The sequence below is a fragment of the Calliphora vicina genome, chromosome 3 (genome assembly GCF_958450345.1).
Source record: "Calliphora vicina chromosome 3, idCalVici1.1, whole genome shotgun sequence".
NCBI lineage: Eukaryota > Metazoa > Arthropoda > Insecta > Diptera > Calliphoridae > Calliphora > Calliphora vicina.
The window spans coordinates 12,226,838-12,251,709 of NC_088782.1; the positions used below are offsets into that span (position 1 = coordinate 12,226,838).

The 24,872-nt window shown below is 27.8% G+C and overlaps 1 protein-coding gene across 7 annotated transcripts in view; it reads left to right on the forward strand.

The window, feature by feature from the left end:
• LOC135955791 (translational regulator orb2-like) overlaps window positions 1–24,872 on the forward strand; it is an 80,311-nt gene that overhangs the window by 34,501 nt on the left and 20,938 nt on the right. Inside the window, exons 5-6 of one of the 7 annotated variants that reach the window (XM_065506158.1) lie at window positions 15,142–15,719; window positions 15,795–16,738. The exons of 5 other annotated variants lie outside the window; for them this stretch is intronic. In XM_065506158.1, the coding sequence (XP_065362230.1) occupies window positions 15,142–15,719; window positions 15,795–16,597 (1,381 nt within the window). In that variant the 3' untranslated portion in view covers window positions 16,598–16,738. Of the gene's footprint in view, window positions 1–15,141; window positions 16,739–24,872 lie in introns of those variants that run through there. One more of the 7 variants, XM_065506157.1, reaches the window with a different exon arrangement.

Genomic DNA, 24,872 nt, shown 5'->3' on the forward strand with positions numbered 1-24,872 from the left:
AGAAATCAAATATTTTTCAAATATCTACCTAATCAAACGTATGTATATAAAAACTATTACATGAATCCTTTTCTTCACAGCTCTGCCAAGGGGAGTTATTTTTATTGTTTGTTATGATTTTAAAGCTTACTGCTTTTCAAGAGGAGCAAAGAGAAGAACGTGTAAAAAAGTGCAGTAACTTCGTTTCTTTTTTTTTTATAAAATATAAATGAAAATAATCTATGACTGCTGTAAGCATTATGTCTAGCCAGGCAGCAGGGTAGAAACAGCAAACAAAAATCAGGCTGACAGACTGTCAGACTTCTTTATTATTTTGTTCACATTTTACAGTTTTTCATTCATTCATTCATGTATATTTGAATTTTTGACGAAAAGCTAGAACACAACAAATACAAAAAACAAAATAAAATTCTAAATAATAGAACAGGGAGTTTTGTGAATGAAACAAATCTATGGGTTGCCAAGTTTCTCCTTAATGAAAGTTTTTTTTTTTTTTTGTTTAGAGTTTTCAACAATAAGCATGTGAAAAAAATAGTCCTTTTTAACAGCTTCTAATGCATATACACAGAATATAACAACAGCAATAACACACAAATATTGTTTATAATACAATGCAAGTAACAATAAGAAATGCCTCTTTGTAACACAGACTCACATACTGTACTATACTCCTGCTTCATCTTCTGGCTAGACCAAAAACATTTCCAAGAATAATAATGTATGAATTCTGTAGTGGTGTTGCATAATGCCAACAAGAGTTTAGAATTTTGTTTTTTTTGATCTTCTTACAAAAATGCTTTTAGAGATTTTTTTTTTTAAATAAATGCATTTTCCTGAAAATATATTGTTTTAGTTGAACGGTTGGATTTTGTATGGATTTTTGTATTGACCGAGAGAAAATTTGTTTACTTTTACTTAGGATATTTTCTTTTAAATATTACAATTTTGATAAATTTGATTTATTAAAAAGTATGCATATTTTATATGGCATACTATTATAGACATGTAAATTTTTTATTTTCTTGCAAATTTTATTATTTTTAAATCGATTTTTTACGTACATCATACAGAATTTTAGAAAAATTAATATTAATTAATTAGCTAGTGTCTTTGGAATCTATTTTATTTTTCGACATAAACAAACAATCCATAAGAATATGATCATTATCGAGAAAAATCATGCAAAAGCTTATTTTTATACCCTTCACCTTCGTGAGAAGGGTATATATAAGTTTGTCATTCCGTTTGTAATTTCTACATTTTTCATTTCCGACCCTATAAAGTATATATATTCTGGATCCTTATAGATAGCGGAGTCGATTAAGCCATGTCCGTCTGTCTGTCTGTTGAAATCAGTTTTCTGAAGACCCCAGATATCTTCGGGATCCAAATCTTCAATAATTCTGTCAGACATGCTTTCGAGAATTTTGCTATTTAAAATCAGCAAAATCGGTCCACAAATGGCTGAGATATGAGGAAAAAACCAAGACAACCTCGATTTTTGACCTATTTTTGACCTATATCTGGATTACTAAAACATTAATATAGACAATATGGATATCTAATGATAGATATTTCAAAGACAATGTTTTAGGTGTTCCAAAATACATTTTACTCGATGGAGCTTTCATTATTGTGGTGCATAACAGGGCTGTCAGATTTTTTTTTACCTCCATCGCCAAAAGCTAAACGAAAAATCGCCAAATATCGCCAAAATTATTTTTTGAGTTTTTTATTGTAAAATACATATATACTAATTTTATGTATTATAAAGTCAATTTATTTCGGTTTAAATCTAGTTATTTATATTAAATTGATATCAAAAGAATACATTGTATTAGAATTAAACTTTTTTAACATTTTATCTGTAGGCTGAAATGAATTGCAACAAAATTTATTAACATTCATATAACTTACTATTCTTATCAATGAATCTAAAAGTTCATATTGAAATTCACTTTCTACGCAACCGTTGCTGGTTGGTAAAATTAACATATTGAGATCGGCCAATGCTAAGTCTTTAAAGAGAAATTTTCCACCTGCATCTCAATAATTGTAAATTTGTAACCAAAAATCTAACAAATTTTGTTTTAATTTCACCTTTAAAGATCTGGATCCAATTTATATACATATGCTAATTTGGATTGAAAAATAAAGTTAATGAATTTTGAACTACCTAAAATTTCTATTTCATTTCAATATTGAAAATTCATTATATACTTTAAAAAGAGCTATATTTTCGGGTAACTGTTTAAGAATTTCTTTTAAAAACTTTTTAAGTACAACAAACTATTTTCTTTTAAAATTTCTACATCATATTCCTCCATTTTTATATTTTGTAATTCCATTTCAAATTCTGTGCCAAAATCGATAGATTCCTGATTCAAAAGAATCCGTCCAACCAATAGCCAATTTCAATAAGCATATTAAGTTATCAATATTTCCATTATTACTTAAAAATTACGGCTTAAACATTTTAGAAGAAAAAATTTATATTGTTGAAACTATTTGATCATGTATGTTACCTGCCATATTATCAGATTATAAATGATTAATTTTATTAACTATTGGGTTAATAAATATCAACAAAAATATTTAAAAAAAACAAATAATTTGTTAAAAAATCGCCAAATAAATCGCCAACTAGTCTGTAAATCGCCATGTCGCCAATTAGAAATTTTGGTCGCCAAAGGCAATGAAAAATCGACACGTTTGGCGAGAAATCGCCACATCTGACAGCCCTGGTGCATAATGGTTCTTGTTTAGCGGTTATTTATAACAAATTTTTGAGGATTAATTTTGCAATGTGGCGAAGGCGAAGCATTTTCTAAATAATTTTTTTTTTTTAGAAAATGATTGTTCTGTTTCGATGCATCTGCTAAATGAAAATTTTTCATAGAAGTTCAATGTAGTTTTCTGCTTTCAATATACATATTGCTTACTCATCTTATCGTGTGTCTGTTATTTGCCCTGCAGCTATTTAAACATGTGGCCATCCAAAATATATTTATATTAGTCTATTGCAGGCAAATATGAATGATTGTACATTGAAGGAATAGTTAAATGTGGCGCCCAATTAACGCGCATAATATTTGCCAGCTATTTTCAAATGCCTTGTAGATACTGTAAATTTTAAAACCGAATATAGGGAAGTATATATTGTTGTCGTATTTCGTTTCCGCTCAAGGAAGAATACCCCCCATAAAGATCCAGACTATGGATGTCAGGAAGAATTTTGTTAGATTACAGCCACTACCATAGTGTAATAGGACTAACCATTCCAGTATGGGCATAATGTCAAGGACATAAAGATAGTATTATTACCCTAATATCATATCTTATATTAGCTCTAGGACTAGTTGATGGAATAATATCATTTCGGTTTAATATTGGACTGTAGAATATGCTTTCTGCCACTTCCCGAGGCTGCAAACAGATTCGATACACCAATCGAATGATGCAGTCGTAATACCAGAAATTTCCTGTTCTGACTGCAAAAATTGAAATATGATGACAAAAAAAAATTGTAATTTCAAACGGAATTCATCTTTATCATTTGACTTTCTGTTGATACTACCGAAATAATCAAAGTTTATAATCGAATTATTGGCAACAAATTCGATTACCACAATGAATCTGTTTTCTCTGTGCACAAAATTAAATAGCTGGGCGCACAATTCCACGATGGATTAGATGATATCAATGACATTTAGAAGGGTAATTTAGTTCCATTATTATTGGGACACACTACCTAAATTTCAACGTTGAAGTGTTTCTCTCAATGTTTGTTTAGGTCGAAATTGGTAACTGAATTATGAACTAGATTCGTAGCTTGAATAGGTTGCTATTTGACATTCATGCATAATACTGTGGAGTGAAAATAGTCAATTCCCACCCAGAAAAGGAAAACTAGAAAAAGCTAAAGAAATATTAATTTATTACAGTTAGATTATGAGGACTTTTAAAATTTTCCAAATTCGAATTTAAAAATTTTGAAAAAAAAAAATTAAAATTTTTCTTGTAAGTTCATGTTTAACCTTATTAAATTATGTTCGATAATTTTTTAAATCTGCCAAAAATTCTTAAAAAATATTTTTAGTTTTATTTTACTACTTTTTCACATTTTCGAAAGAAATTTCAGAATATAAGTTTTTGAAGACATGTGCGAAAATTCGTATTAGAGTTCAAAAATTGGAACATATTTTTGAAAAATTTTTAAATCTAAGATTTTTTACTGCTTTAAATGAAGAAAATTAATTTAGTAAAATAATATTTTTTCAAAACAATGCAGTTGAGAATATTAGCTATTTAAGATATGTTCAAAAATTCGAAAATTTTAACTTAAGTTCGAATTTTTTTTTAATTCTTTTCCCACATTTTCGGATTTTGAACATAAAAATTTGGGAACAAAATTTAAAAATTATTTGATTTTTTAAAGCATTTTGAATGCAGTTTCACAATAAAAGCTTTTTAAAACATGCGCGAAAATTCGAATTTGATATCCAATATTCGAACTTATTTTCGAAAAAAGATTAATGATTAGTTAATGCATAATAAATTAATAGTGAAACAGTTTAAACAGTTTTAAAAACAATCAGCCGATTAAGCCTTAAAGTCGATTTTAAGTCCATAAAGTTGACTATTATTTTAAATTTCGTACCATAAAACAAATTTCAAATATAATTTAAGATGTTGTTTTGAATTTGTATATAAATTTTGTTTTTCTACCCTTCACCTTCGTGAGAAGGGTATATATCTATAAAGTATGTATATATATTCTGGATCCTTATAGATAACGGAGTCGATTAAGCCACGTCTGTCTGTTTAAATCAACTTTCCGAAGCCCCCTAATAACTTACAAATATCTCTGGAATTCTTCCGAGAAAATCGGTCCACAAATGGCGGAAAAAATAATTTTCAACCCGAATTTTTTTTCACCAAAAGTTTTTTTGCTACATATGTATTTAAAAAAATGAAAAAACAAAAAAAAAATTTTAAAAATTTAAAAAAAACAATATGAAATTTTTTTTTCCAAAAAATTAAAAAAAAACAACTTTGGAAAAAAAAATTTTGTTATAAAAAATTTTTATTTTAAAGTATAATTTGTTGAAGGGTATATAAGATTCGGCACAGCCGAATATAGCTCTCTTACTTTTTTTTTTTTTTAATTTTTTTTATTTTTAAATTCATTGAAAAATATTTTCAATTATTTGAATGGAAGCTTTTTTCAAATAAAAACAAAAGTTATATTTTAAAATAAAGCCGACTTTAACAAAATTTAACTTTAAAATTTCTTTTATAGTTAGGGTGAATATTTTATTTAAATGCCCTAAAAAGAAGAGAATAAACTTTTAAATTGTACACAAATTTTATTTTTTATTTTAAATATTATTTCACGTTATAAATTTAATTGAAAATAGTATGCATACATCAGATTAGTAGTATTAACTGAATTATCTTATGAACATATAGTGTATTTAGTAATTATTTAAACTACATATATATTAACCTTTTTCCGCTCAACGGTTTGTGTGTCTCTTGTATGTATATTTAGAATAAAAGGTATAAACTGAAACTAAATTAAATAATTGTCTCAAAAATACCTTGTAAATAATGTAAAAAAAAAACTTTTCCTTTTCAAAACATTTTCAATACAATTTATTGGAACTGTTGTAAACAAAAGGAGTGAAAGATGTTACAAAAAAATATTATTAATATAATACAGCAAAAACAAATGTATAAATGCAAATATATATTTGTTATTCTGGGCCGTTTAGTAAAAAAAAAAATAAAACTTACAATCTAATCATTTAATAGTTTTTAAAGTAATGTACTAATTTTTTTTTAGAAAAAAAAAATATAAAAAAATTCAAAATTATTGCACACAACTAATATAAAAAACTTTTGTTTAATACATAACTATTTAATTTACATAAATACTACATACTTACTAAGTTTTAAATAATATTAAATAATTTAGTATAATATTACATATCTCTACATACATATTATATTTAAACAAATCGATAAAAGTGATTTTGCTATTAATAGTGTTGAATTATAATTGACGCGTTAAACTACAAACCAATTACATCAGGTGTTAAAAATTAAACAAACAAATTTTCTGTTAAATTTTAAAATTATTTAAAAAAAATCTTTCTTGTGTCATGAATTTGGACTGGGGCCGAATTACCTCATTCGATTCGAGTAAAATGTATCGTATTTTTTATTATTTGAGATCATGGCATTCGTTATCGAACAAAAAATGTATTACATATTAGGATTTCGGTGTCGATATGTTAGCGATCACGAATTCGGTCCGTGTAGTTCTGAAAGCATGAACAATATTAAATCAAACGTAATCTAGTCCAAATAAAGTTATCTTTTGTCACTGTCTGCTTTTTAATGTCCAAAATGCTAATTTTCGGTCAGTATCATAACTTCTCAGAACGAAAAGAGTAACTAATCGGGACTAGTTTACACCAGTCTGTGTAAATGTTCGTGAATGAACCAACCGATCTTTTGCGCTATAAATTTTATTGACTTTTTTTTTTGTGCCTTAAGACAAATGTGGTCCGATTTATTCTTGAAAATTGAGTAGACAGAATGTGCTACTGCAAAGCCAGACGACAATTTAAATATTTTTATCAAAACTTATGAAATATTTTAATTTCTAAAAAGATATAAATGTTTTAAAGCTTTTGAAAAGTTCAGAGATCTATAAGAATGCTCCAGGATTTGCCCAGAGCTTTCCAAAATACACCACACTTTGTTTTAACCTGTACTTCAAGAATTAACCCTCCTTTAGTCGCAATCATTTTCAAGCGAGACTAGTCGCAATGTATCAAATTGATATCAATAAAAGAAAGGCGCGTTTGAAAATAATCTCTTCACTTTATATTTCGAAAACATAAAAACAATATTAAATTCAAAGCATTTAAAAGAATAATAAAAATAAAATTGCAGTAAAAATATATTTTTATCAAAAATTAGCTTAAAACTGAGGGTGTTTAAAAAATTTAACAATAAAAAAATGTTGTCTGTATCAACTAGATCAGTTGCGAGTAACGAGGTTAAACTCTATACTCGTTTCGGAATGATTCTTAAAAATAAATTCATTACATTCCGAATATTTATTTTAATATATCGAGCTTTTTGACCAAGTTGGGCAAAAGAAGCAACGTCCTTCTTTAAAGCATTAAAAACAGTTTGGGCAATTTTGACCCATGAGTACCATATAAGGGTTAACACAGTGATGTGTGGTTTTGTAGTTTGTCGTCTCAATTGTAATTGATGTCTGGTGATGAAAAAAAAATATTTATTTCTACACTTTTCGAATATTTTAAAACGGATATTAAAAATTTGCATTATTCTGTGTAAAAAGTTAAAGTGTTAAAATTTCCACTGAAAAAAATAAATGAAAATTGAAATTTAATTGAAAAAACAGCAACATACCATGCAACCAACATGCTACACTTCACCATCATCACCACTACTACCACAACCTACAACAACAACAAAAATATATATAAAAAAACGTAATACAACGACAATATTTTTCAAAGGAGTCTTGTTGGTAAATTGCAATTATTAATGTTTTATAGAAATTTTCAATTCAACAACCAACCAAGTACCCATCCATCCATCTATGCATCCCGTCTATAACTTCTATTCATTCACCGTCAACAACTTCTAACAGCCATAAAAACAACGTTACTTACTACTACTACCAACAACAACAGCTACAACAAAATTATTTAAATTCTAACTGAATTTTTTAATTCTCTATGTGTGCGTATTGTATGTATGTGTGTGTGTGTGTATGAGTGAGTAATTTTGCCCCATCTGTAAAATGTTACAACACTAATTTTATTAAAAACTAAAAATGAAGAAATGAGAACAGGAAAAATATTCAAGGATTAAATCAGCTCAAAACTTTCTCTGTGTGTACTTGTTAATATTTTGACATCTGTAAATGTTTTTTTCCACCTTTCTCCTTCTGTTGTTAACTTCAACACATTCAAAATTGAAATAAAATAATAAAATATGTGATATAAACGCCACAACAGCATCCATCCAAACAACCAACCAACCAACAACATAAATAAATAACCGGAATAAGCCATAATTGATTTTAAATTAGAATTTGCTTATTTTATTAACTTTCTTCGCTTCTCTCTCTCCTTTATCACTCTCTGTTTGTCTATGTTATCTAATATAATTAAATTTTTTTTTATAAATGTATGTTTTCATATTTGTGTGTGTTGTCTCGTGTAAAATATTTAATAAATTAAATTGTTTTATAAAAATTAGTTTATATATTCAAATATATACATATATAAAATAAAACATAAAAAATTGTAAATGTGCATGTGTTTTGAAGATATTTATAAAATAATAGAATAAAACAAAACGATATTGTTTAGAGGAGTTTTGGCAAAAAAATTATAAATTATTAAACTATGATTGGATATTTTTAAATAAATTCATAACAGAAATTTATCAATTTTGAAAGGAACTCAATGGCAATACAAAAAAAATTGTAAAGAATAGAGATTTAGATGAGCCTTAATATTCCCAAACTTTAAAAAATCTATAAAAAAAACTTGGAAAACGACCTAGCGTGGGTTATAGAACTTGCTAAGTAGATTAAAAATTATGCAAAAAAATTTCAGTAACACCCTCAAATTCAGAAGTTATTCTAAAAAAAAACAGTTTTCAGTGACCTATAACTCAGTCAGTTTTTGTCCAATTTTTATTTTTTTAACGTGTTAGGAAAGAAAAAATTATCGACTTTTTTGATTTTAGTCGCTATTCATTGCTTATTTTGATATGAAAACTTATAAAAATGTATGTAATTGTATAAAGAAAATTTAGTTCCAATAACACATGGTTTCAGATGAAAACTGTAAAAGTTATTCAACTTTTCATTAATACCTTATTTAAGTATTTTCTCCGCCAGCGCATATGAATAAAAAAAAAAAATTACGAAAAAAAAATATTTGTAAAATTTTTAATTTACGAGGTAAATTTTTTCGAACTTTTATTGAAAAAGTTTAATAACTTTTGCAAATATAAACCGATTTTAATAAGTAATATCTCGTTTTTGTCTGTATAAAATTGTCTTTAAAACACTGTTCAAAACAAATTGGTTTTCATACAAAAAAAATTAAAATATCTTTTGTTGAATTTGAAAAAAAAATAAAAAAAATTTTAAACTTTTTATAATAACTTAAACAATTTCTTAGAATATATATTGTATACGGACATAACATGAAAGAAAATTTGAAATCGGTCTAAAAATGTCTGAGTTAGAGGTACTAAAGTACTACGACTTACCCTAAAACAGTTTTTTCAAAATAACTCAAAATTTTGAGGGTGTTTCAAAATCTTTGAAAACGGTTTTAGGTGTTTCAAAATCTTTGAAAACGGTTTTAGTATGTCCTCACCTAGGTCGCTTTTCAAGTTCTGACAAAAAGTGGACAAAATGATGGACAAAAAGTGGACAATTACATAAGCATACAACTTGAAATAATAGGTGCTTTTTTGAATCACCAGATTTGTGTCAATCGAAATGAACAGACCATATTTTTGAGCTCTTTTCAGAAAAAAATTTCAATCTTAGAAAAGAACTACTCATATTTTGAGGCCAAGAACGAACCAAGCCAATTTCGGATACTCTGTTGTGAAGTGAAGCGTATCCCAGACAGAGCGTTCGAAACAAATAGTAGTTGGACGGGGCAAGGTCTGGACTATATGGCGGATGAGGCAAAACTTTACAACACTTCTTTCTAAATAGTTTAGGTATTGTTGCCATGATGGAATATTATGCATGTCTGGCCGCATATTCTGGGCGTTTTTCGCTTCAAACGAATCAGTTGCATTCAGTACAGGTTCCTTTGATGGTCTGGCCAGATTTCAGCAGCTCATAATAGATAGGACCCTTTTGGTCCCATGAACATTTGGCTTTGGTGTCAATTCGGCTGGTTGTCCGGGTTTCACATACGATATCTTAAGCTTCGGCTTATTCTAATGTTTTTCATCGCAAGTAATGATTCGGTGCAAAAATGATTTATTTTTTAAATTGCTGCTTGAGTAGCTCCCAATGATTCTGCAAGCTCTTGTTAAGTTTGATAATCTTCATGGAGTAATTTCTCAAATTCTTGGTCTTCAAACTTTTTTTTGGCTGGCCTGGGTGAACTTTGTCTTATCCGTGTCAAATTCACCACTTCTGAACCGTAGAAACCATCTCTAACACGTTAAAACCAATGGAACACATGCACCATAAGCTTCGGTGAGCAATCGGTGTGCTTTAGGGGCACTTTTACTCAAAGCAAAACTTCCCGCATATGAAGTTTTGTTGACTGACACAATATTAGAAATTTTCTAGGCAAAAAAACTTTGTTGTTTACACTATAATGTTCAATATCTAAGTGAGAATAAATGATATGATACCCTTGATATTCCATGTTGTCTTCTTGTCTGCTACGATATGTGTCGTTTTTAGAAAACTGGACTATTTGAGAGTCATTTTCGATAAATTTTTGTTTGTCCATTCGGCGCAGCCAATTTTTTTATTTTTTTTAAATAATATTGGTGCGTTTTTAAATGAAAAATTTGAGCCAGTTTTTTTGTAAAGAATTTAGCCATTTTTGTCACCAAGAATTGGCAACGTAGATCTCATGTGACATAATAAAATGTTTGGTTATACAAAAAAGGCTTCCAAATTTGTTTAAATTTATATCCATTTGGTTTTACTTTAAAAACTTGTTGTAATACGCCTGGTGGTGCTACATTATTATAGTAACATTATTTTGGAGAACTACTACTATAAATTAAATATCTGATTCGATGTTCTAGACCAGCGGTCGGTATGATTTTGGTTTCTTGCACGATCATTTTTATGAACTTTGTTGACATTCGTGTTACTGCGAAGCCTTTTGCTTGTCTGCAGAAACACTCAGATTCTCTGACGGGAATCTAACCCGCTTGATAGTCCAGCACATTATCGTCTAGAATATCGGGGAACCCGTTACATGTTAATTCCGTCAGAAGTGGAATTAATTCAGTATTTCGATTCTTCATAAAAAGTAAAACGAAACTTTCTTTCATTATGAAACCGCTTTCACTTTTTAAAGTGGAATTTATATTATTTCTTTGTAAGTATTAATTTTTCTTAAATTTTTAATAAAATTCTGTACCAAAAACTTCACTTTTTTTAATATAAAAAAACGCAGTCAAATTAGAATCAGAAATACAGAATTATTAAATAATTTTGGATTTAATAAATTATACGGAATCTGAAGAACGTAAAACGAATTCGATCGGAATAAAAACTACGGAATTGAAAACATTCCGAACAAAATATGTTAGCCGCCTGGTAGGTGTTGTAACGGGTTTTGCGTTGATAGTTCTTCCCAAGGAATGAACTTCCGGTTGAAATAGATGTTGACAATTTTCGAGCTATAAATACTCTTCTTAGCGAACATCCATCCGTTTGATATAACTGTATCTTAGTTAGCAATATCTGGGTGACAGTGACTTGTTCCGGAGCAAAAATCCTAAGTGATAAGAAATATGTATTCTAAATGAATTGAATTGAATTTGTCGAGAATAAAGTTATTATTTTGCTTGAATTCTTGATTTCTCTCTAGTATGCTTCTAGAAAATTGGCAGTTTAATTTCTCTAAAATAGTTTTACCTCAAGAAATATTTTTTTTTCAAACTCGAGTTGACTTTGACCAATTAACGCCTAATTGAAATTTGTATGCTTAGGTTACTTCGTTGGGAAATTCTCAAAAATTCTTAAAGAATTTAAAAATAACTAATTTATTTGTTAGTTATTTCTAAACTTATTCAAAAGCGATTATTAAAGTGTAAAACTAAAGTTTATAAAGCAAAATTTCAATACAAATATGATTAATAAAACATTATTAATACAGTATTCACGTCAACATTTTTTGACCTAGTGAAATTGATGGCGTGAATTCCCTCAACACCTACTGAAATATAAAAATATGTAATAAAATTACTAGCTAATTTTCCTTTGTTAATTTAAAGTTTAAAAAAATAAATTTATTAAATAAGCTTAAATATTTTTTTACACAATATTTTGCCACAGCTTTAGAAATTAGTTTTATTTTTCAAAAATATTTTTATTATTACTACTATATAGCTTAATCTTAAAATAACAAATTCAATAGTCATGCAACTCTAGCAATATCGTTTTAAAAATTATTTTTCAATTAAGTTAATTATAAAAAAACAATAATTAAATACAAATAAGAAACCAACTGTTTGTTAAACGCCCAGTGTAACACATATGTAATGCTTTTATACCAACAAATTTTTTTTAACACAAAATTTACATTAATTACAAAAAAATATACTTTTTTTTTCGCTTGTAACTGTTTTTTTCATTATCCCACCAAAAAAAAAAAAAAAAGTATTTTTCATGGTCCTAGTAAACAAATTTTAATGCTTTTGAAAAATGATTATAATAGACACCTCCACCGTTGCATATTTGTAACGCTGGGCGGAAGCGGGTTAATATACCAAAAATTTATAAATTTTATGTATAACAATTGTATGTATTTATTTACTTTACTTATTTTATAAAATATATAAGAGTTGAATATCTTAAACAAACATTTTAACATTGAATTAGAGAAAAACTCTTTAAATTTAAAGTGGTAAATGTGGTAAATTTTAAAAAAATTTGAAAAGTAGATGGATTTTTTTTTCAATTATATATTTTTAAAACTTGGTTTTTAATAATGAAGATCTTTATATGTTAAAAATGAGGGATTTTTTAAAATTTTTAGATTTTATTTTGAAATATTTGTTTAATATAAATTTATTCAAATTATTGACAATTGTTAGCTATGACCTTTTCCCATCTTTCTGGGAAAACATATGGATTCCAGTCAAAAGAAATCATGCCGAGAAGAAATCAAGCCAATATCGGCTACTCTGTTTAAAAGTGATGAGTATCCCAGAGAGAGCATTCTCCATCGATCAAAACAAATCATTTGCATTCGGTACAGGTTCCATGTGATGGTCCGGCCGGATTTCAGCAGCTCATATATATATAGGTCCCTTTTGCTCCCACCAAATACAGTGCATTACCTTAGGACTATGGATATTTGTCTTCGGTGTCGATTCGGCTATTTGTCAGGGCTTCAAGTACGATCTCTTAAGCTTCGGGCTATCGTAATGATTCGGGGAATAAGTGATTTCCTTTTATAACGTTCAAACATAATTTCGAACATGCAAAATCAAGCTTCAATTCGTACGGTACCTAATTCCCCTTCGATGAATCCTGCTTACTCCTTAATGGAGTAATTGTTCCAAAAGAAACAATAGGCTATTTTGTTATCATATGAAAGATCTTTGAAGGAACAAACGGCGAAATTCCTAGCAGTCTAAATATCCGAATTTTTAAAATTTTTCACAAAATTTTTTGAATTTTTAAAATTTTGGAATATTTTGTATGAGAAATAGTTCAGGACATTAAATGAAATCAGAGATTTGAAAATGTCAATGTAAAGATTTATCAAAAATCTTTACAAAATATCTCAGAAGTTCGTGGACGAACTTGCAAGACAAGGTCTTAGACTGGACTTGTAAAGAAAATGAGAAAAATCTTCGGATCTGTCACTATTGTAGGGTAACATCTAACAGAAACTTGCATGCCATCAACCAATCATAGAATACTACAAAGTGTTGACGTCGCAAGCTAAATGTAGCAAGAACCTCTAGAGATTCAGAAACTTTATGGGGATGATAACGGGCCTAAGATGGCAAAATAGTTCCTGGATTTTTGTAGGGTGTGCGAGGATTGCAAGGAGATTGAGACTGTGAAACTGGGTAACATTACTGGATGTAGATTGGGGGACGACATTTTCGGTTTCATTAGTGCAATCAGGTGGCTTAATGACGGGAGCGCTTGAATTAGGGAACTCTTGTTCAGAGCTTCGAATTAATTAATTCAAATAGAGCTTAATTCACTAAAACCTTAATTCGGGATTAAAAAATGTCCATAAATCCATTCCCAACATCGAATTCTTTAGCTTCATTCAAAGGCTTGTATTTACATAAAATTCTTTCATCGTTGAATTAATTCATAACTGACCTTTGAATTTGTTAATTCAAATCGAATACAAATTAAATTAAATTGTTTTGTTTTTAATCATTTACAAAGTGAATTGAAAGGAATTGACTGAAGCCTATTTGTAGTAGATTTGAATTGAAGAAAAATTTAATCATTCAATAAATTGTACATATTATTTGTATTTTGAATAGTTCAATAAGGAATAAATTCTATAAAGAATGAATTCTTAAAGGAATGAATTCAATAAGTTTGAAGTAATAAGGAATTAAGCCTATGAATTAATTCGTAATGAATTCATTAACGAAATGGTTAAGAGTTACAATTTAATTTGATTTTGAAAATTTAATTAAAAATTATTTATTCGGGGTTGTCATAGAATCCAATCATTGTCGGAATCTGTTTTGAAAACGACAAAAAAAGGTGCATTTGACACTTACGAAATCCAATGTAATTTTTTGTTTAATCGATAAAGAATTTAATTCTAGATCGAATATAAAACCAATAACTTTCAATTTCGTTTTCAAAACCGATTCCGACAATGATTGGATTCTATGACAACCCCAATTTCGGACCTTTGCTCTTGCTTCGAGTATTCGGTTGTACTTAGTATAAATTACCCTACATAACCTTACTTATGTCAGAAGAAAAAAACTACAATGATTTTCTATAATTTAAGATGCAGAATAAAAGGGATTGAACAGTTTCTTTATACTCATAAAATTTAATATTTTCGGATATTACTTTTTATTTCACCACCTAAATTTTTACCAGAGTTTCTTTATTGAAAGCTTTGGATTCAAAAATATCTTTCATCTCATAAAATTTAATGTTTTCAAAACTTTTTTTTATTTTTTCACCTGAAATTTTTACCAGAATTTTCTTTATTCAATGTTTAAATGTTTAGTTTTTAATAATAATGAACTAATTGCCCAATCTTGTTGTTAAAGCAAATTCTAATTTAAAGAAATTATAGAAAAAAACATTTATATTAAAAAATAAAACTTCATCTCTACTCTTAATCTCTGTAGCGGATTATCTGGCAAACAACAGCAGCTATCCCCAAATCATCCATGTGCACCACAACAACTAGAAGGTGGTGTTGGTCCCCATAGTCCTTCGTCGCCAATACCCCCACAGCATGGTGGTGGTGGTAATTCGCCTTATAATGGTTCACAAGCTGGTGGTAGTAGCGGTGGTGTTTCACCCAATTCAAATGCTGGCATTTCACCCAACAAATATAGACGCAGTATATCGTTCCCCGCCAAAGGAGGAACTTCACCCACACCTGGCTACACTTTGGATATAAATGCAGCCCAGGCTGTCGGAGTGCCCACACTGTCGATTGGTAATGGCAGCATAAGCGCTGGCGCTACTGGTGGCGGCGATGCACCGCAGTTCATGGGAGCTGGTCCTTATATGCCCAACGGTTTGGATATGCGTCCTTTGGATCATTGTCTAAACGACATAATGCGCATGGGCATGGGTGCTGTGGGACCAGGCGGTGACAATAATGTTACGGCGGCGGCCATAATGGCAGAACGTATGCGCAATCAAAAGATGAGTGAACATCATTTGGGCGAGGTGGATGCTGTAGCAATTGCAGCAGGTAATGGTGCTACAGCATTTTTAGATCCAAATATGAAATTAAATTCACCTTCACGTTCTTCACCGCATTCACAAGGTTCCGATCATACTGCTCGCTTCTCACGCAAGGTCTTTGTGGGAGGTTTACCACCGGATATTGATGAGGACGAAATCACCAGTTCGTTTAGGCGCTTTGGTCCTTTGGTTGTGGATTGGCCACACAAAGCCGAATCGAAATCGTATTTTCCACCAAAAGGTTATGCTTTTCTACTCTTCCAGGATGAAAACAGTGTACAGCAATTGATAGATTCTTGCATTACGGACGATGATAAATTGTACTTGTGTGTTTCATCGCCCACCATCAAAGACAAGCCGGTACAGATACGTCCCTGGCGTTTGGCAGATGCTGACTATGTACTGGATGCCACCATGTCACTGGATCCACGCAAAACCGTGTTCGTGGGCGGAGTGCCAAGGCCCTTAAAGGCTTTCGAATTGGCCATGATTATGGATCGTTTGTATGGTGGTGTCTGCTATGCGGGCATTGACACAGATCCTGAATTGAAATATCCCAAAGGTGCTGGTCGTGTGGCCTTCTCCAATCAACAGAGTTATATAGCAGCCATATCGGCTCGTTTTGTGCAGCTGCAACATGGCGACATCGACAAGCGTGTTGAAGTCAAACCCTATGTATTGGATGACCAAATGTGCGATGAATGCGAAGGCCAAAGATGTGGCAGCAAGTTTGCACCCTTCTTTTGTGCTAATGTCACTTGTTTGCAATACTATTGTGAACACTGCTGGTCGGTTATACATTCGCGTCAAGGACGTGAATATCACAAACCATTAGTAAAGGAGGGCGCTGATCGGCCACGTGCTGTGCCTTTTCGTTGGTGTTAACGGCGGCGTTGGTAGGTTGTTAAGACCTCAACGTAAACACAAATTTGCAACGGCAAACATGCAATACAAGTAGAAACAAAAAAAAAAACATTAACCGAAACGAAAAAGCTTTCAATTTAAAATCTTTTTTTTAAAAAATTTCTCTACTACCTTTTTCCTAATATCTCCATCCTACTTGTTCAACTCCTCTTGTTTATTGTTTGTATTTTTTTTTTAATGTTTATTGTTTTACAATAACATAATTGTAGTTTTTAGTAGTTAACTCTTTTTTACTTTTTTACACTCAACAAAATACACATAATGTTAATGTTCTTTGATTTTGAAAAGGACAACAAGAACTTTTTTACTCTTAATACCTTTAAATGAAAATTTACTTAGACAAAACAAATTTCTTTTGAATCAGAAAAATAAATACATAGCTTAAAATATTGGTAGTGAAATGAACTTATAATATTTATAAATTATTATAAAAAAAAAATACAAAAACCCCTTCTTCTTACTAAACAATTCTTTCTAATAACAAGTTTTGTTTTTTTATTGAGAATTAGAGAAGTTAATTTTTTTATTTAATAAAAGAAAAATTGACCTACTAAAACAAAGATCTTAATAATTATACGTAAATCAAAATATTGTTAAATTCAATTAATTTTTTGTTGTTTTTTTTTGTTACAATTTCGCTAATTTCTTACCAGCAGCTTTAAAAAGTTTTAATTTTTAAGGGTGTTTTTTTTAAATTTAAAAAAAACTTTTTTTATTGTTAATTTGTGTTTTTTATGAGTTTAAAATGTAGCTAAACATTTGAAATTTTTTTTTATAGAGAAAATTAAAAATTAAGTTTTTTATTACAAAAAGCTATTGAAATGAAAAGTGCAGCTGTAGAAATTATAAAATTAATTATAATTTTAATTTTCTGGCTTTTTTATTTTTCTTAAACTTGTTTAAATTTTTTATCAATTCGTCTGTCTACTTTATAACTTTTTGTATTGTTTTTTAATTTTATACGTTTTTATAAAATTTTGTATATGTTTTTTATTTTATTTCTTATTTTTAATCAAATTTTTTTATATAAAATGAATCTGTTTTTATACTTTTTCGTTTTTATTAAATGTGCAGTATTTTTCTTGTACTTCTCTTTTTTTATTTAGTTTTTAGTGATATTTTGTTTCTGTTTTTAGTCCTCGCAATTTTATTTTAAATAATTTTAAAGGTATATTCTTTTATATTAGTTGTAAAAGTTATCACTAATTTAACTGGCAGTAATTTTTGTAAAAAAAAAACGGAAATCTGTATGCAATTTTAGAATTCTAAATTATTTTTTAAAAAGTCTCATGAAATTTAGTTCCAAATGTTTATTTCGATTTTCTATAAAAGATTTAAAAAAATTCGAAGATTTTGATTTTAGAAAGGAATTATGCGGCAACCCCCAGGGGTCAGTTTTATTGTTCGATTCGAAAGAAAACAATTTTAAATAACAATGTGTTAATCAATGTCGAATATAATTATTTTTGAAACGAATTATGAAGTAACCACCAGGGTTCCATTGCGTAAAACGTTTCGAAATTATGGTCGTTCATATTGTATCCCCAAAGGAGGTTATTGTGTAATTCGGATAAAATCACTATTCATTCTATATTAATCATTCACCAGAATACTTATTGAAATCGTTATAATTTGCTTTATGCATTGCATAATTCGAAAATATCCATTTTAAAATTTCAATGAATAATTCATACGAATTGGAAACATTTTCTTTTCAAATGGAACATGTTTTTTTAATATAAATTCCTATAAATATAACAGAATATACCTACCTATACACATCCTAGTAGTCATAATATATTAATTTGTTTTACCAAATAGTAAAGATACCTTGCACTGTTTTTTTTATCTAGTTTTTGTTCTATTTTTTTTAATAACGTTCCTAATTCAGAAAAATTATTTTATATTGTAAAAAATATATAAATTGAATTAATTTCTTTAAAATTAAATAAACAAATATTTCTAATCATATAATTCAATGTAGTTGTTTTAAAATTATACTTCTATTGGCAATTTTTCAAATTTTTTTAATCAAATAAAAAATTATTTTCAAATATTTTTTAAATACTTCGAAATTATATGCTTTAAACATTGTAATTCGAAAATGCTTTATTTCGAAACGATTTACCAAACGAAATGTTTTTAATACATGATGTAAAATCCCTGCAGTTATCTTTGTAACTCAATTCGAACATTGCAGAATACGAGTTCAAACAAGTACATAATACTAAGTAACTCGAAGAAACGACCGTTTCTTTAATAGAACGAAAATGATTTTACACTTTTAGAATAAACATAAAATAATAAATTAAAATCTCTGCAGTTATCAACAGTATACAAGTTTAAACAAGTAATACTAAGTAATTCGGATGAACGAACGTTTCTTTGAAAGAACGAAAATGATTTTTAAATTGATCACAATAATTTCAGCTCTATGTTCGAAACCTAGTTCGAAATTAAATTCTAAAATTTTCGAATTTGTATATATAATACAATGTAATTCGAAAATGATTTCTTTCGAATTGATTTACCAAACGAAATGATTTTATTAAACGATTTACAAACTCGATTCGAAAATTAAAATATACTAGTTCATTCATTTATTTGTCTCCGTAATTCAATATTTGAAAATGAAAGTGTTCGAATTTGTATGCAAACGAAATTACAAATGAAGCAAACGATTTACTACTGAGAGTTGCTCCATACTTCGATTCCAATAGAAACACTTTTGAATTACAATTTATTTAGCAAACAAATTCGAATCGAATTACAAAGTCATCCGTGTGATTTTAGAAAATGTTCGCACGATTCAAACTAATTACGGTGTTACGAATTCGTATTCAAACCAAACAAATTACAAATGAACCAAACTATTTACTCTGGAGAATTACTCCAGAATTTGATTCGAATAGAAACAATGTAGGCTGACTTCATAAACGCAGTAATGCAAAACAATTACAAGGCAAAGCAATACTTTGTGACATTCTTGAACGCATAAATGTTTTGTAAAGAATCATAAATAAAAACAGTTCAAAAATTTTACAGATGTTGCGCTTTAAAAAGCATTGTCATACAATAATGAACTTGCGACATGGCCAAAACAAAATCTATTCATTAAGTCAGCCGTATTTGCCAAACAAATTCGAACATTGTCTTTTTCGAATCGAATTACAAAATAATCTGTGTGGTTTTAAAGAACGTAAAATGGGTATTCCGAAAATCGATTCGAAATTAAGAGACAATTTTCGAATAACGTTTTATAACACCTCAGTATGGCAGCTATAAGTACGTAAACTGTCTATTTGGTATCGAATTACGGAGTTACCACTAACAACACAAGGTTTAAATAATTTTCCAAAATTAATTTCGAATAATCTATGTTTTCGAACATTATTCATAAAAATGGATCGCAGACTTATTCGAAAGAAATGTTACGTTTGAAAAAAGAAAATTTCGAATTGGATTTCGTTTACGTTTTAAATAATTTTCGAACATTAATTTCGATTGATCTTTCTTTTCGAAACAAATGTCTTTAATCCAAATTTTTCGATAAAATTGTATGTTTGCAAAAATAAAGTCATTCCAAGATATAATTAAAATTTGAATTGAATTTCGTGAACCACCAGAATGACTGTTTTAAATAATTTTCGAAAATTAGTTTCGATTTATTTTTCTTTTTTATCAAAATTTTTCATAGAAGTGGATCGAGACTGGCTCGAAAAAAATGTTATGTTTGAATATAAAGTAATTTCGAAATTTAAATAAAATTTAAATTGAATTTCGAACACTGAATATTTTTGTTTTATAATGGAACACATTTAGATAGTTATATCTTTGGATAAAAAAGTATTCATTATTAAGAAATATTTGTTTCAATTTAATTTTACATTTAATTTAAAATGTGCAATAATTTGTTAATTATAATAATTTTGTTATTCTTATTTTTATATATTAAAATTGTTAAATATTTTATGTTTGTTTTTTTTTGTATACTAAAAGATTTTGCTTAATGCATTTGTTTTCAGTTTTAAACATTTTAAAAAAATTAACAAAAAAAATATAATTGTTTTTAAAACTACTTTGTGTTCAGTATTAGTTTTTTTTTCTTGTTTTTATTTTTTTAAATAACCAATGTTTTTTTTTTGTTAATTCTTAAACCGAAATTTGTTTTATTTTAATAATTAAACCATAAATTTAAACAAGAATGGAAATTTAGCTCGTAAACATTTTTTTATAAATATTTTTTTGTAAACACTTTTTATATTCAATAAAAATAAATAATAATAAAACAATTAAAGAAATTTATAACAAAAAATATGTGCAATATTAACTAATTATAATAAAAAGCAAATTATTTAAAGCTTCAACTTTAAAAATAATATTAAAAACCCTAAAAAAACTTTTTCCAAACTTAAACCTAAAATAAAACGAAATAAATTAATTAAATAAATAATTATAATAACATAAAAACTAGCTATTAAACAAATATATAACAAAAAATTAAGAAAATGAAACAGATAATTTAGTAAATTTAACAGTTTTTAAATTACATTTTTATATAATTAAATCCAAACGGAGAAAAGAAAATGTAAATAAAAAAAAATACATATTAAACTTATCATGAAAAATATTTAAAGAAAATATTAGCAAAGACATTTTTGAAACTTTTTAGACTTCTTTATATAACAGAAAAAATAATTATATAATATAGTAAAATGTTTTTTTTTTATGTTAAATTAAAACAAAAAATTGCTTCAAACACAAAAAATTGGCAATAAATTTATAAAAAGAATATATTTTTACCAAACCAAAAAATTAAAAAAAAAAAAAAACAAAATAAAGAATTAGTAAAATTTTTCTAGAATTTTTATTAAATAAATATAAAAATTTAGTCAAAATCTTAAAATAATAATAAAAAAAAACTTGAAAAATAGTGTGTTTAAAAATCAAGTATTAGCAAACAAGTTAAAAGACCTTTTTTTGTTTACAGTATTTTTGTAATACATATCGTTTAAAACATTTATACCAAAAAGGTCTTTTTTATAATTAACAAAAAAAACATATATTTTTTTAAAAAACAAAATCTCTCAAACTTAAAAAAAACAAATTTTAACACACTATATACATAAAAACCAAAAAAAAAATAATCATTTTTTAAATATAATAAAAAAAATCTACAAAAAAAGAAGAAAAAAAAACAAAAAACTTTAATCGGGTAGTAAAATTCATTATAATTATTATGTTTTTTTTATTATTATTATATATACATAAATATATAAACAATTTTTTATACTTTTTTATATAATTTTTTCTACATGTATAATATATATATAACAAAAGCCAACAAAAAAATATATATACCTAAATATTTAAACTAAAAACTATAAAGAAATCCCCCAAAACACCTTTAACTCTTGTTAATTAATAACAAATATCTTATAAATTAATTAAATAATTATGAAAAAAATCTTAAATTTAAACTTTAAGCTGATTCTTGCTTTAAAAAATTTTAACTTTAATAAACTCTCGCCCTGAAAGCTACACTTTACTCTGTTCTTTAACATTTCGAATTCATTTTATCAAATAAACAAATCAATCTTAAATTTTGCTGTTTGTTTTTTTAATATACTATACAAAATTTAAAGAGAATCCCATTTTGATTTTTTTTTTTATTAATTTTTATACTTTTATATTGCAATTTCTTTTTATATTTAATGTTAAATTTGTGTTTTTGTTAATTTTTTTTATAATAAATTTTTTAATTATTTTTTTTTTTAGAATTGTTGTTTTTTTATTACAATATTATAATTTATACTTTTATATGAAGCAAAGAAAAATTACATGTTTATTTTTTATTATTAAAATAAAAAGAAAATGTTGTTTTATTTGGAATATCAGCTAGATTTTAAATGGTGTTATATATCGTCAACTAAATTGCTAAATAATGTAACAACAAAGGAACCAAACAAATGAATCGCTGATATTTTTCAGTTTGGAATAGAATTTACTAGCATTATTTTGAAAATCATTGAAATGATGTTACGTTGTTTTGCATTTTAGGTGACGATATGTATATATCTAGTGAAATAATTGAAATTCATTTGAAATGTCTAAAGGTTTTTATCTTTGGTTTCAGGAAGTTGGTTGTTAGTGGGTTATTCGACAATTCGAGTTTTGTTGTTCTATTTAAAATGATCGAAGATATAAAGAATGGGCCTTTTCGGAAATGCATCACTGCGCTGCAACAGTGATACAGATGATGCGCAAACAAGCATCACCAAAATGGCTGATGCATTGTCTACGCATCAGCATCGTAAACTAATCACAGATGCGCATCAAATGCAGCGCAGTGATGCATTTCCGAGAAAGCTCAATGTTTAAATCTGAATTTAATAAATTTATGAAAAATAAAACAAAAAATGCGCCTTCGTTAATTCAAATGTTTACAAAAACGAACGTCAGTCATAGGGTGTGTTCGTAAATGCAGTAAATTTGTGCATCACTGATGCCACGACCTGCAAACTTTTGCAACATATAACTTAATGATGCATTGGTTGCACAAATTTGCGGCATCACTGCCAACAATTTGCATTAAAAAACGTTTGACGTAAAGCAATAATCGCAAATATGCTTTTTCGAACGCTAAACTTTTAATTTGCTGCAGTGATGCAATCATACTGAATTTACGAACACACCCATATTCTTAGAAAATTAAAGGTTTCTCTATAAATTGATCAACCAATCTGGGGGGTTACTCCTTAATTCGATTCAAAAGGAAATCGTTTCGAATTATAGTGTATTTACCACATAAATTCGAACATTTTCGGATTTAGTTACGCAGTTACCGTCCTGGAAATTCCTTTTGTTGAATATAATTTCGAATCGATTGGAAATTTTAAATTTGCATGCTTGATACCATAGATAAATACACTTAGATCGGAAACTCTACTGTCAAAGACCTAAGACAATTATCAAAAATCGAAGTGGTGAGAATGTATGTGAAAACAGAAACAACCATTTTGAGTATTTTTTTTGCCTCTATGATACATTGAAAATTCAAAAATTTTTTTGGTTTTTTTCGAAATAATAGATGAAAATATGACTAAACCTAGGAATAAAATACATACTATAACTAAAAATAATAAAACATTTTATATGTCCTGTTCCTCGATTTTTACTATTCCAACGAATAGTTCTGCAAACGATGAAAATTGAATTCTTTATCAGCCCAATTATGAATAAAAATTCCGCGTGAGTTTTTTCCCTTTTCTCATTTTTCCTATTCAAATTCAATGGGAAAAAACTCCCGGGGAACAAACTCCCGCGGAATTTTTTATTCATGATTGGGCTGTATGTAGTTTTTTCGATCGATTGAGTTTGCTTTCACATAGTTGACTTTATAAAAGCCGACTTTATGTGAATACGTTTATGTTTCGTTAGACTTGAGGCATAAATGACAAATAGATAGGTATCTGAAAGCCAAAACCATAGGCTAACATTGAAACGAGACGTTACTGTCAAATACCTAACTCTTGCAACAACAAAATACATGTTAATCAATGTATTTTGTTGTATCAGACTATGTACTATATGTCCAAAACCTAATTCATGTAAAACATGTGAAATTTGTGTTCCTATGAAATATCAATTTCCCTCGAAAATTGCAATCGTGATATTCCCATGAACTTTTCATTCACAATAGTTGATTTTGTTCTTAACAGATTGTTTACAAAATTCCATGTTGGGGATTTTTTTCACGTGAACAATGTTGATGAACGAAAAATGGCAGCATATTTCATGTGATCCTTCCGTTCCTTAATCTATGACTAGAGGTCGATTTAATAAATAATTTTTGAAGCAATGGCTCCTTCTAGATAGCGGAGTCGATTAAGACATGTCCGTCCGTCTGTCTGTCCATCTATCTGTTGAAATCAATTTTTCGAAGCCCCCAAATAACTTAGATACACGATTCATTCATCAATATCTCCGGAATTCTTCCGACTCGGTTGTTATTTATCTCAGCTATTAACACAAAAAATAATCTGGTATGTGATGGAAATCCTTTTCCTTTTTGAAAACGTAGAAAGATTTGATATGTTTCCATTGTTCATCATATGAATTACATTTCATGCCGAGATTCGTTTAAAATGATTGCTATTTGTCACATTATACTTGAAATCAATCGAAATTGAAAGATAAGGTGTATGAAGAGCTCAAACATAGACAACAACTAGAT